Raw genomic sequence first — 12,007 nt, 5'->3', positions numbered from 1 at the left:
ACAGCTGCTGTCTGCTGTCGTCTCTGGAGATGGTAAACCGGCCTTGCACTGACTCAGAGTAGGAAGTGGTGCTGCCACTGCCACTGCCTATGTAAGCAATCCACTCCGGTTCTTCTCCAGGAGCCTGTCTGACCCAATTCATCCAGTAGTCACTGAATGTGAATCCAGAGGCTGTACAGGTCAATCTGTGAGATTCTCCAGACGTTTTAACCACTGGTCCAGACTGTGTCAGAGTCTGACCATCAACACCTGTCAAGAGGAACAAAAACATCAAGTGAAATAAGCTGATGACACAAATAAAAGCTATATTAGATTCAGATCAGTGTAGATCTTCACCTGCCCAGCAGAGAGTTAAAAGCAGCAGTCCTGTCCTATAGTCCATCATGTTAAACTGTGTGTCCACTGTTCTCTGTCCTCCTCTCTGCAGTCAGATAAGTAGAGGTGGAAGACATGTGAGTTTTGCATTGACTCCTCCTCACAGTGTGGAACTGGATTTGACTTGGATCTCAGTTACTGTTTGATGAAACTGCAGAATGAATGTTTACTGTACATCAGTCATTCCTCCAAGAGTGTCTCTGACATGTTTCAGTATAATTTCTACCATTTGACAATGTTTCTACATTTTGCAGTAAGTGGCTATTACTAAACTACAGTATAATAGAAAAAATATTTTGACACAATGTGCTCATCAGTCAGACCATCTTCAGGACATCAGGACAGAGAAAACCCCCTTTGTTGGTCTTGAGAAACAATAATGTAGGAGTTGTGATGCCAGCCAGCTACCTTTGGTTTAGGCAACTCTAAATTTGAAACCTACTAAGTTTGAATTTTGTGTTTAAAATAGATTAGCGCATCATCAAACAAACAACATTAAAACATAACCGCAACTAAATTATCATGACTCAAAATCTTGCGTGGCAATAGTCCAGGCATGAAAATTTGTTTAAACCTGCGTCGGTTGAATTTTGTGTTTGAGATATGTGTATGAGATTGTTGACATGTGGTTGGAAGCTCAGTTGCAAATTGAATGTGATGTCTAGATTTCTGGCTGTAGATTTTCTCTTGGTTGCAAGTTTGCTTGCTTCCTGGTCATGACCAAAGATGATGACTTCTGTCTTGTCTGAGTTCAGCTGCAGAAAGTTACAAATCATCATTTCTCAATTCAAGTGAAGCACTTCATTAAACTGTCAACATTATCTGGTTTAAAGGATAAGTACATTTGTGGATTGTCAGTGTAGCAGTGATAGGTACTGAGGGGTTTTTGTTCAGGTCTGCTGATGGTTTGTGTTATTGTGGATCTCTGGCACAGTAATACACAGCAGTGTCTTCAGGCTGCACATTCTGTCCATTTAGAGTCACTGTGTTGCTGGAAGAGTCTAAGTCAATACTGAACTTGTTCTTCAGTGAATCTTTGAAGGATGTGTCGTATCCAACAGATGCATGTCCAATCCACTCCAGTCCTTTCCCTGCAGGCTGTCTGAACCAACCTGTGTAGAAGTTGCTAACAGAATAAGAGACCTGACAGGTGATGGTCAGACGTTGACCTGGCTGCACAGTCACAGAGGCTGGCTGTGTCAACTCTTCACACTTCACACCTGTGGAGGAAAACATGTTGAATATTGAATCAGTGTCATAGCAGTGAACAGTGGGTGTGCTGTGATCAGACTGTCAGTGTCTCTGCCTGAGTGAGACTCACAGGATCCAGCAGCAGCAGCAGCAGCAGCAGCAGCAGCAGCAGCAGCAGCAGCAGCAGCAGCAGCAGCAGCAGCAGCAGCAGAGAACATCGTTGATGTTGAAGGTGATCTGATGGAGCTTCTCTTCTTCTGCTGCAACTGACAGCAGGATATCAAATCTTTATAGAAGACGAAATTATAGCAGACAAAATCTAACAAAATTGAGATTGGAACTATTGTCATTTACAGTCAGATCAGCAGAAAATTTACTTTTCCTGTTTCTGAGGGCTGAGAGCAGAACCTTCACCCACAACGTCTGCCAACATCTTAAAGATTCCTGCATTTGTAAATTCTAGCAGACAGCTTAGCCAAGACTTGCACCTTTCAGTTCTCTCAGCATCCTGCAGGACTGACATGTACCTGCAGACTCTGGCAGATAACTACAGATGAAACTTCCACCTCCAGCCTCTTCCAACAACTTGCATCTGCTGATTCTTGCAGACAGCAGAAGCCGAAGCCTCTACATTCAGCCTCTGCCAGCTACCTGCACTGCTGCTTCCACCTGCAGATTTGTAAAGACAGATGCAGCAGAAGCCACCACCTTCAGCCTCTGCCACTAGCCTTGACTACCCATGACCCAATCCTCCATCCACAGCCTCTGCCAGCAACTTCCTGTTAAAGCCTCCACCTGCAGAGGTGTGGATTGCATTTGTAAACTGATGAAATAGTTCGACTAAATGAAAGTGCCAAATTTTAGGCTCTGCGGTGACTACAAATATTTAATAAAGTCAGAGGAGAGAAACTACATACAGTATGTACAGCTGTGTTGAACAAACAGCAGCACTGACGTCTCTGTGATTATAATTAGTGACACGTGATCAACATTATTGATGGTGAAGTCTAACTTGTTAATAACTCTGTCTTAATTGCATGAAAAGTTGCAGGCTTTTTTTATGGGCAGATATGAAATTCTCCTTATTGTGACAGAGAAGAGAGAAACGTGACTGACTGTCATTTAGTGTTTAGAAAAGGAACTGCAACATTATTTTACAGTCCAGTGTTGTGACTGACTTTAGAGGCCAAACAATATAAACATTAATGTGGCTGAAATATGTACATGTAGTGTATCTTTATTCATATCTGGACAATGATTTCAGCAGAATCTTCAGTCTTCAGACTGTCCATCTGCAGATACAGCTGCTGTCTGCTGTCGTCTCTGGAGATGGTAAACCGGCCTTGCACTGACTCAGAGTAGTAGATGTCGCTACTGCCACTGTTTATGAAAGCGATCCACTCCAGTCCTTTTCCAGGAGCCTGTCTGACCCACTGCATGCTGTAGTCACTGAATGAGAATCCAGAGGCTGTACAGGTCAATCTGTGAGATTCTCCAGACGTTTTAACCACTGCTTCAGATTGTGTCAGAGTCTGACCATCAACACCTGTCAAGAGGAACAAAAACATCAAGTGAAATAAGCTGATGACACAAATAAAAGCTATATTAGATTCAGATCAGTGTAGATCCTCACCTGCCCAGCAGAGAGTTAAAAGCAGCAGTCCTGTCCTATAGTCCATCATGTTAAACTGTGTGTCCACTGTTCTCTGTCCTCCTCTCTGCAGTCAGATAAGTAGAGGTGGAAGACATGTGAGTTTTGCATTGACTCCTCCTCACAGTGCGGAACTGGATTTGACTTGGATCTCAGTTACTGTTTGGTGAAACTGCAGAATGAATGTTTACTGTACATCAGTCATTCCTCCAAGAGTCCCTCTGACATGTTTCAGTATAATTTCTACCATTTGACAATGTTTCTACATTTTGCAGTAAGTGGCTATTACTAAACTACAGTATAATAGAAAAATAATTTTCTCACAAAATGCACATAAGTCAGACCAAGTCTACAGGATATCACGAGAAAAGAAAACTCCTTGGTCTTGAGAAACAATAATGTAGGACTTGTGATACCAGCCAGTTAAATTTGATTTAGGCAACTCTAAATTTGAAACCCACTTAGGCTGAATTTTGTGTTTGAGATATGTGTATGAGATTGTTGACATGTGATTGGATGCTCAGTTGCAAATTGAATGTGATGTCTAGATTTCTGGCTGTAGATTTTATCTTGGTTGCAAGTTTGCTTGCTTGGTGGTCATGACCAAAGATTATGACTTCTGTCTTGTCTGAGTTCAGCTGCAGAAAGTTACAAATCATAATTTCTCAATCGAAGTGAAACTGCCAACATTATCTGGTTTAAAGGAAAAGTACATTTGTGCATTGTCAGTGTATCAGTGATAGGTACTGAGGGGCTTTTGTTCACATCTATTGATGGTTTGTGTTATTGTGGATCTCTGGCACAGTAATGCACAGCAGTGTCTCCAGGCTGCACATTCTGCCCGTTCAGAGTCACTGTGTTGCTGGAGGAGTCTGAGTCAATACTGAACTTGTTCTTCAGTGAATCTTTGTAGGATGTGGTGGATCCAACAGATGCATGTCCAATCCACTCCATCCTTTCCCTGCAGGCTGTCTGAACCAACCTGTAAAGTAGCTGCTAACAGTATAAGAGACCTGACAGGTGATGGTCAGACGTTGACCTGGCTGCACAGTCACAGAGGCTGGCTGTGTCAACTGTTCACACTTCACACCTGTGGAGGAAAACGTGTTGAATACTGAATCAGTGTCATAGCAGTGAACAGTGGGTGTGCTGTGATCAGACTGTCAGTGTCTCTGCCTCAGTGAGACTCACAGGATCCAGCAGCAGCAGCAGCAGCAGCAGCAGCAGCAGCAGCAGCAGCAGCAGCAGCAGCAGCAGCAGCAGCAGCAGAGCTACAGAGAACATGGTTGATGTTGAAGGTGATCTGATGGAGCTTCTCTTCTTCTGCTGCAACTGACAGCATGAAATCAAGTCTTAGCAGACAAAATCATATCAGACAAATTCACTGACTGTCATTCAGTGTTCATCAAAGGAATTACAACATTATTTTATACTCTTGTATACTGACTGACTTTTGAGGCCAAACAATGTAAACACTGATTCAATTCAATTCAATTCAATTCAATTTTATTTGTATAGCGCCAAATCACAACAGAAGTTGTCTCAGGACACTTTCCATATAGAGCTGGTACAGACCAAGCTCTTTTATCTACAAAGAAACCAACAATTCCCCCATGAGCAAGCACTTGGCGACAGTGGTGAGGAAAAACTTCCTTTTAACAGGCAGAAACCTCGAGCAGAACCAGACTCTGGGTGGGCGGCCATCTGCCTCGACCGGTTGGGTGAGAGAGGAAGAGCAAGAGAGGGAGAGTGAGACAGACAGACAGACAGACAGACAGACAGACAGACAGACAGACAGACAGACAGACAGAAATGCAGTCAGAGAGAGAGAGAGAGAGAGAGAGAGAGAGAGAGAGAGAGAGAGAGACACAGAGAGACGTGGCTGAAATACATGTGGTGTATCTTTTATTCATATCTGGACAATGATTTCAGCAGAATCTTCAGTCTTCAGACTGTTCATCTGCAGATACAGCTGCTGTCTGCTGTCGTCTCTGGAGATGGTAAACCGGCCTTTCACTGACTCAGAGTAGAGGATGCTGCTGCCACCACCATCACTGATAGCAGCAACCCACTCCAGTCCTTTTCCAGGAGCCTGTCTGACCCAGCTCATCCAGTAGCTGCTGAGTGTGAATCCAGAGGCTGTACAGGTCAATCTGTGAGATTCTCCAGGCCTTTTAACCACTGCTTCAGATTCTGTCAGAGTCTGACCATCAACACCTGTCGAGAGTTACAAATCATTATTTCTCAATAGTAGTGAAACTGCCAACTGCCAACATTGTCCAGTTTAAAGGACAAGTACATTTGCGGATTGTCAGTGTAGCAGTGATAGGTACTGAGGGGTTTTTATTCACGTCTGCTGATGGTTTATGTTACTGTGAATCTCTGGCACACTAATACACAGCAGTGTCTTCAGGCTGCACATTCTGTCCATTTAGAGTCACTGTGTTGCTGGAGGAGTCTGAGTCAATACTGAACTTGTTCTTCAGTGAATCTTTGAAGGATGTGTCGTATCCAACAGCTACATGTCCAATCCACTCCAGTCCTTTCCCTGCAGGCTGTCTGATCCAAGCTGTGTAGTGGCTGCCAACAGAATAAGAGACCTGACAGGTGATGGTCAGACGTTGACCTGGCTGCACAGTCACAGAGGCTGGCTGTGTCAACTGTACACACTTCACACCTGTGGAGGAAAACATGTTGAATACTGAATCAGTGTCAGTGAACAGTGGGTGTGCTGTGATCAGACTGTCAGTGTCTCTGCCTGAGTGAGACTCACAGGATCCAGCAGCAGCAGCAGCAGCAGCAGCAGCAGCAGCAGCAGCAGCAGCAGCAGCAGCAGCAGCAGCAGCAGCGCTACAGAGAACATGGTTGGTATTGAACTTCCACCTTTCGGTTCTCTCAGCATCCTGCAGGACTGACATGTGCCTGCGGATTCTGGCAGATAACACAGGTGAAACCTCCACCTCCAGCCTCTTCCAACAACTTCCATCTGCTGATTCTTGCAGACAACAGAAGGCTGAAATATGTATATGTAGTATAACTTTTAGTCATATCTGGACAATGATGGACTGTGGAGTCTTTCTGCTTCCTGGGAACTATCATCTCCCAGGATCTGAAGTGGGAGCCGAACATCAGCTCCCTCATCAAGAAAGCACAGCAGAGGATGTACATCCTATGGCAGCTGAAGAAATTCAGTCTGCCAAAGACAATGATGGTGCACTTCTACACAGCCATGATTGAGTCCATCCTCTCCTCCTCCATCACCATCTGGTATGCTGCTGCCACCGCCAAGGACAAGGGCAGACTGCAGTGTGTCATTCGGTCTGCAGAGAAGGTGATTGACTACAATCTCCCATCTCTTCAGGACCTGTATGCCTCCAGGACCCTGAGGCGTGCAGGAAAGATTGTGGCTGACCCCTCCCACCCTGGACACAAACTCTTTGAGACACTTCCCTCTGGCAGGAGGCTGCAGTCCATCAGGACCAAAACCTCACACCACAAGAACAGTTTTTTCCTGTCTGCTGTCAGTCAGCCTTATCAACAAGGCTCGGAACCCCACCGACACTCCACACTTCACCTCTGCCTCATCTGTCACATTGACATAACTCTATGCGTAACATTAATGCTCAGCTTGGACGCTCAGACTGTCCATCTGCAGATACAGCTGCTCCCTGCTGTCTTCTCTGGAGATGGTAAACCGGCCTGTCACTGAATCAGAGTAGCGGATGGTGCTGCCACCACCACTATTGACAGCAGAGATCCACTCCAGTCCTTTCCAGGAGCCTGTCTGATCCAGTTCATAGCGTAGCCACTGAATGTGAATCCAGAGGCTGTACAGGTCAATCTGTGAGATTCTCCAGACGTTTTAACCACTGCTTCAGATTGCGTCAGAGTCTGACCATCAACACCTGTCAAGAGGAATAAAAACATCAAGTGAAATAAGCTGATGACACAAATAAAAGCTATATTAGATTCAGATCAGTGTAGATCTTCACCTGCCCAGCAGAGAGTTAAGAGCAGCAGTCCTGTCCTATAGTCCATCATGTTAAACTGTGTGTCCACTGTTCTCTGTCCTCCTCTCTGCAGTCAGATAAGTAGAGGTGGAAGACATGTGAGTTTTGCATTGACTCCTCCTCACAGAGAGGAACTGGATTTGACTTGGATCTCAGTTACTGTTTGATGAAACTGCAGAATGAATGTTTACTGTACATCAGTCATTCCTCCAAGAGTCCCTCTGACATGTTTCAGTATAATTTGTGCAACAGATTTGACAAACACAATATTCAAGAAGGTTGTGCTTCACTGTTACTACAGTCTGCATCATGTGATGACTTTGACAATGTTTATACGTTTTGAAAAAGTGGCTATTACTGAACTACAGTATAAAAGAAAAAATATTTTCTCACAAAGTGCTTATGAGTCAGACCATCGTCAGGACATCAGGGGAAAGAAAAACCCTTTTGTTGGCCTTGAGAAACAATAATGTAGGACTTGCGATACCAGCCAGTTAAATTTGTTTAAGGCAACTCTAAATTTGAAACCTGCGTCGGTTGAATTTTGTGTTTGAGATATGTGTATGAGATTGTTGACATGTGGTTAGAAGCTCAGTTGTAAATTGAATGTGATGTCTAGATTTCTGAGTGTAGATTTTCTCTTGGTTGCAAGTTTGCTTGCTTGGTGGTCATGAGCAAAGATGATGACTTCTGTCTTGTCTGAGTTCAGCTGCAGAAAATTACAAATCATCATTTCTCAATCGAAGTGAAACTGCCAACATTGTCCAGTTTAACGGGCAAGTGCATTCACACATTGTCAGTATAGCAGTGATAGGTACTGAGGGGTTTTTGTTCAGGTCTGCTGGTGTTTTTTTTGTTATTGTGGATCTCTGGCACAGTAATACACAGCAGTGTCTTCAGGCTGCACATTCTGTCCATTTAGAGTCACTGTCTTACTAGAAGAGTCTATGCTGACACTGAACTTGTTCTTCAGTGAATCTTTGAATAATGTGGTGGATCCAGCTGCCATTCCAATCCACTCCAGTCCTTTTCCTGCAGGCTGTCTGATCCATCCTGTGTAGTAGTCGCTAACAGAATAAGAGACCTGACAGGTGATGGTCAGACGTTGACCTGGCTGCACAGTCACAGAGGCAGATTCAGGCAGAAAGCTTGCCTCAGAAGTTGCAGGGAATTTTCATGAACATTTTAATTTGCAATTGATTTTAAACTGTTGAGCAGTTCATCCAGACAGCATGATATCAAGTCTTTATAGCAGACAAATTCATAGCAGAAAAAATCTCACAAAACTTGACACTGACTTTCATTTAGTATTTATTAAAGGAAGCGCAACATTATTTTACACTCCTGTGTTGTGACTGACTTTAGAGGTCAAACAATAAAGACATAAATGTGGCAGAAATATGTACATGTAGTATATCTTTCATTAATATCTGGACAATGATTTCAGCAGAATCTTCAGTCTTCAGACTGTTCATCTGCAGATACAGCTGCTCTCTGCTGTTGTCTCTGGAGATGGTAAACCGGCCTTTCACTGACGCAGAGTAGTGGATGCTGCTACTGCCACCGCTTATGTGAGCGATCCACTCCAGTCCTTTTCCAGGAGCCTGTCTGATCCAGTGCATATAGTAGTCACTGAATGTGAATCCAGAGCCTGTACAGGTCAATCTGTGAGATTCTCCAGACGTTTTAACCACTGCTTCAGATTGTGTCAGAGTCTGACCATCAACACCTGTCAAGAGGAATAAAAACATCAAGTGAAATAAGCTGATGACACAAATAAAAGCTATATTAGATTCAGATCAGTGTAGATCTTCACCTGCCCAGCAGAGAGTTAAAAGCAGCAGTCCTGTCCTATAGTCCATCATGTTAAACTGTGTGTCCACTGTTCTCTGTCCTCCTCTCTGCAGTCAGATAAGTAGAGGTGGAAGACATGTGCGTTTTGCATTGACTCCTCCTCACAGTGTGGAACTGGATTTGACTTGGATCTCAGTTACTGTTTGATGAAACTGCAGAATGAATGTTTACTGTACATCAGTCATTCCTCCAAGAGTCCCTCTGACACGTTTCAGTATAATTCGTGCCACAGGTTGACAATGTTTCTGCATTTTGCAATAAGTGGCTATTACTAAACTACAGTATAATAGAAAAATATTTTTTCACAATGTGCTCATAAGTCAGACCATCTTCAGGACATCAGGACAAAGAAAACCCCCTTTGTTGGGCCTGAGAAACAATAATGGAGGAAATTTGATTTAGTCAACTCTAAATTTGAAACCTACTTAGTTTGAATTTGTGTTTAAAGTAGATTAGCACGTCATCAAACAAAAAAACATTAAAACATAACCGCAACTAAATTGTCATGACACAAAAGCTTGCATGGCAATAGTCCAGACATGAAAATCTGTTTAAACCTGCTTAGTTTGAGTTTTGTGTTTGAGATATGTGTATGAGATTGATGACATGTGGTTGGAAGCTCAGTTGCAAATTGAATGTGATGTCTAGATTTCTGAGTGTAGATTTTCTCTTGATTGCAAGTTTGCTTGCTCGGTGGTCATGACCAAAGATTATGACTTCTGTCTTGTCTGAGTTCAACTGCAGAAAATTACGAATCATCATTTCTCAATCGAAGTGAAACTGCCAACAGCTAACATTGTCCAATTTAAAGGACAAGTACATTTGCGGATTGTCAGTGTAGCAGTGATAGGTACTGAGGGGCTTTTGTTCAGGTCTGCTGGTTGTTTTGTGTTATTGTGGATCTCTGGCACACTAATACACAGCAGTGTCTTCAGGCTGCACATTCTGTCTGTTCAGAGTCACTGTGTTGCTGGAGGAGTCTAAGTCAATACTGAACTTGTTCTTCAGAGAATCTTTGTAGAATGAAGCTCCGGTATATTTGCTTCCAATCCACTCCAGTCCTTTCCCTGCAGGCTGTCTGATCCAAGCTGTGTGGTAGCTGCTAACAGAATAAGAGACCTGACAGGTGATGGTCAGACGTTGACCTGGCTGCACAGTCACAGAGGCTGGCTGTGTCAACTGTACACACTTCACACCTGTGGAGGAAAACATGTTAAATATTGAATCAGTGTCATAGCAGTGAACAGTGGGTGTGCTGTGATCAGACTGTCAGTCTTTTCCTCAATGAAACTCACAGGATCCAGCAGCAGCAGCAGCAGCAGCAGCAGCAGCAGCAGCAGCAGCAGCAGCAGCAGCAGCAGCAGCGCTACAGAGAACATGATTGGTATTGAACTTCCACCCGTAGGTTCTCTCAACATCCTGTGGGACTGACATGTGCCTGCCGATTGTGGCAGATAATTGCAGGTAAAACCTCCACCTTCAGCCTCTTCCAACAACTTCCATCTGCTGATTCTTGCAGATAGTAGATGGCTGAAATATGTACATGTAGTATAACTTTTATTAATATCTGGACAATGATTTCAGCAGACTCTTCAGTCTTCAGACTGTTCATCTGCAGATACAGCTGCTGTCTGCTGTCGTCTCTGGAGATGGTAAACCGGCCTTTCACTGACTCAGAGTAGAAGATGCTGCTGCTGTCACTGCTTATGAAAGCGATCCACTCCAGTCCTTTTCCAGGAGCCTGTCTGACCCAGTGCATATAGTGGCTGCTGAATGTGAATCCAGAGGCTGTACAGGTCAATCTGTGAGATTCTCCAGACGTTTTAACCACTGCTTCAGATTGTGTTAGAGTCTGACCATCAACACCTGTCAAGTGGAATAAAAACATCAAGTGAAATAAGCTGATGACACAAATAAAAGTTATATTAGATTCAGATCAGTGTAGATCTTCACCTGCCCAGCAGAGAGTTAAAAGCAGCAGTCCTGTCCTATAGTCCATCATGTTAAACTGTGTGTCCACTGTTCTCTGTCCTCCTCTCTGCAGTCAGATAAGTAGAGGTGGTCCCTCTAACATGCTTCAGTATAATTTGTGCAACAGGTTGACAAACACATTATTTGAGAAGGTTGTGCTTCACTTTTACTACAGTCTGTATCATGTGATGACTTTGACAATGTTTATACACTTTGCAATAAATGGCTATTACTGAACTACAGTATAATAGGAAACATATCTTCTCACAATGTGCTCATAAGTCAGACCATCTTCAACAGCGCATCATCCAACAAACAACATTAAACATAACCGCAACTGAATTATCGTGACATTCTGCAGTTTCACAACATTTTGTACTGCAATTGTCCCGGTATGAAAATTTGTTTGCAAATTTGCTTGCTAGGTGGTCATGACCAAATGGGTTTTTGTTCAGGTCTCCTGGTGGTTTGTGTTATCGTGACTCTCCGGCACAGTAATACACAGCAGTGTCTTCAGGCTGTACATTTTGTCCATTTAGAGTCACTGTGTTGCTGGAGGAGACTGAGTCAATACTGAACTTGTTCGTCAGTGAATCTTTGAAGGATGTGGTGTATCCAAAAGATGCTTGCCCAATCCACTCCAGTCCTTTCCCTGCAGGCTGTCTGATCCAAGCTGTGGAGTAGTCACTAGGAGAATAAGAGACCTGACAGGTGATGGTCAGACGTTGACCTGGCTGCACAGTCACAGAGGCTGGCTGTGTCAACTCTTCACAGTTCATACCTGTGGAGGAAAACACATTGAATACTGAATCAGTGTCAGTGAACAGTGGGTGTGCTGTGATCAGACTGTCAGTGTCTCTGCCTCAGTGAGACTCACAGGATCCAGCAGCAGCAGCAGCAGCAGCAGCAGCAGCAGCAGCAGCAGCAGCAGCAGCAGCAGCTACAGAGAACATGA

The 12,007-nt window shown here is 43.7% G+C and overlaps 1 protein-coding gene across 1 annotated transcript in view; it reads left to right on the top strand.

Moving 5' to 3' along the window:
- The window catches only part of LOC139343200 (antigen LPMC-61-like), a 12,950-nt gene extending 943 nt beyond the window's left edge, over positions 1-12,007 (top strand). Inside the window, exons 2-6 of the mRNA XM_070980692.1 lie at positions 1,665-1,798; positions 4,385-4,502; positions 5,959-6,085; positions 10,379-10,465; positions 11,920-12,007. Coding sequence (XP_070836793.1) covers positions 1,665-1,798; positions 4,385-4,502; positions 5,959-6,085; positions 10,379-10,465; positions 11,920-12,007 — 554 coding nt within the window. The remainder of the gene's footprint in view (positions 1-1,664; positions 1,799-4,384; positions 4,503-5,958; positions 6,086-10,378; positions 10,466-11,919) is intronic.

Source organism: Chaetodon trifascialis, chromosome 15 (assembly GCF_039877785.1).
Source record: "Chaetodon trifascialis isolate fChaTrf1 chromosome 15, fChaTrf1.hap1, whole genome shotgun sequence".
In the NCBI taxonomy this organism is placed as follows: domain Eukaryota; kingdom Metazoa; phylum Chordata; class Actinopteri; order Chaetodontiformes; family Chaetodontidae; genus Chaetodon; species Chaetodon trifascialis.
This window is presented reverse-complemented; position numbering and strand designations above follow the sequence as displayed.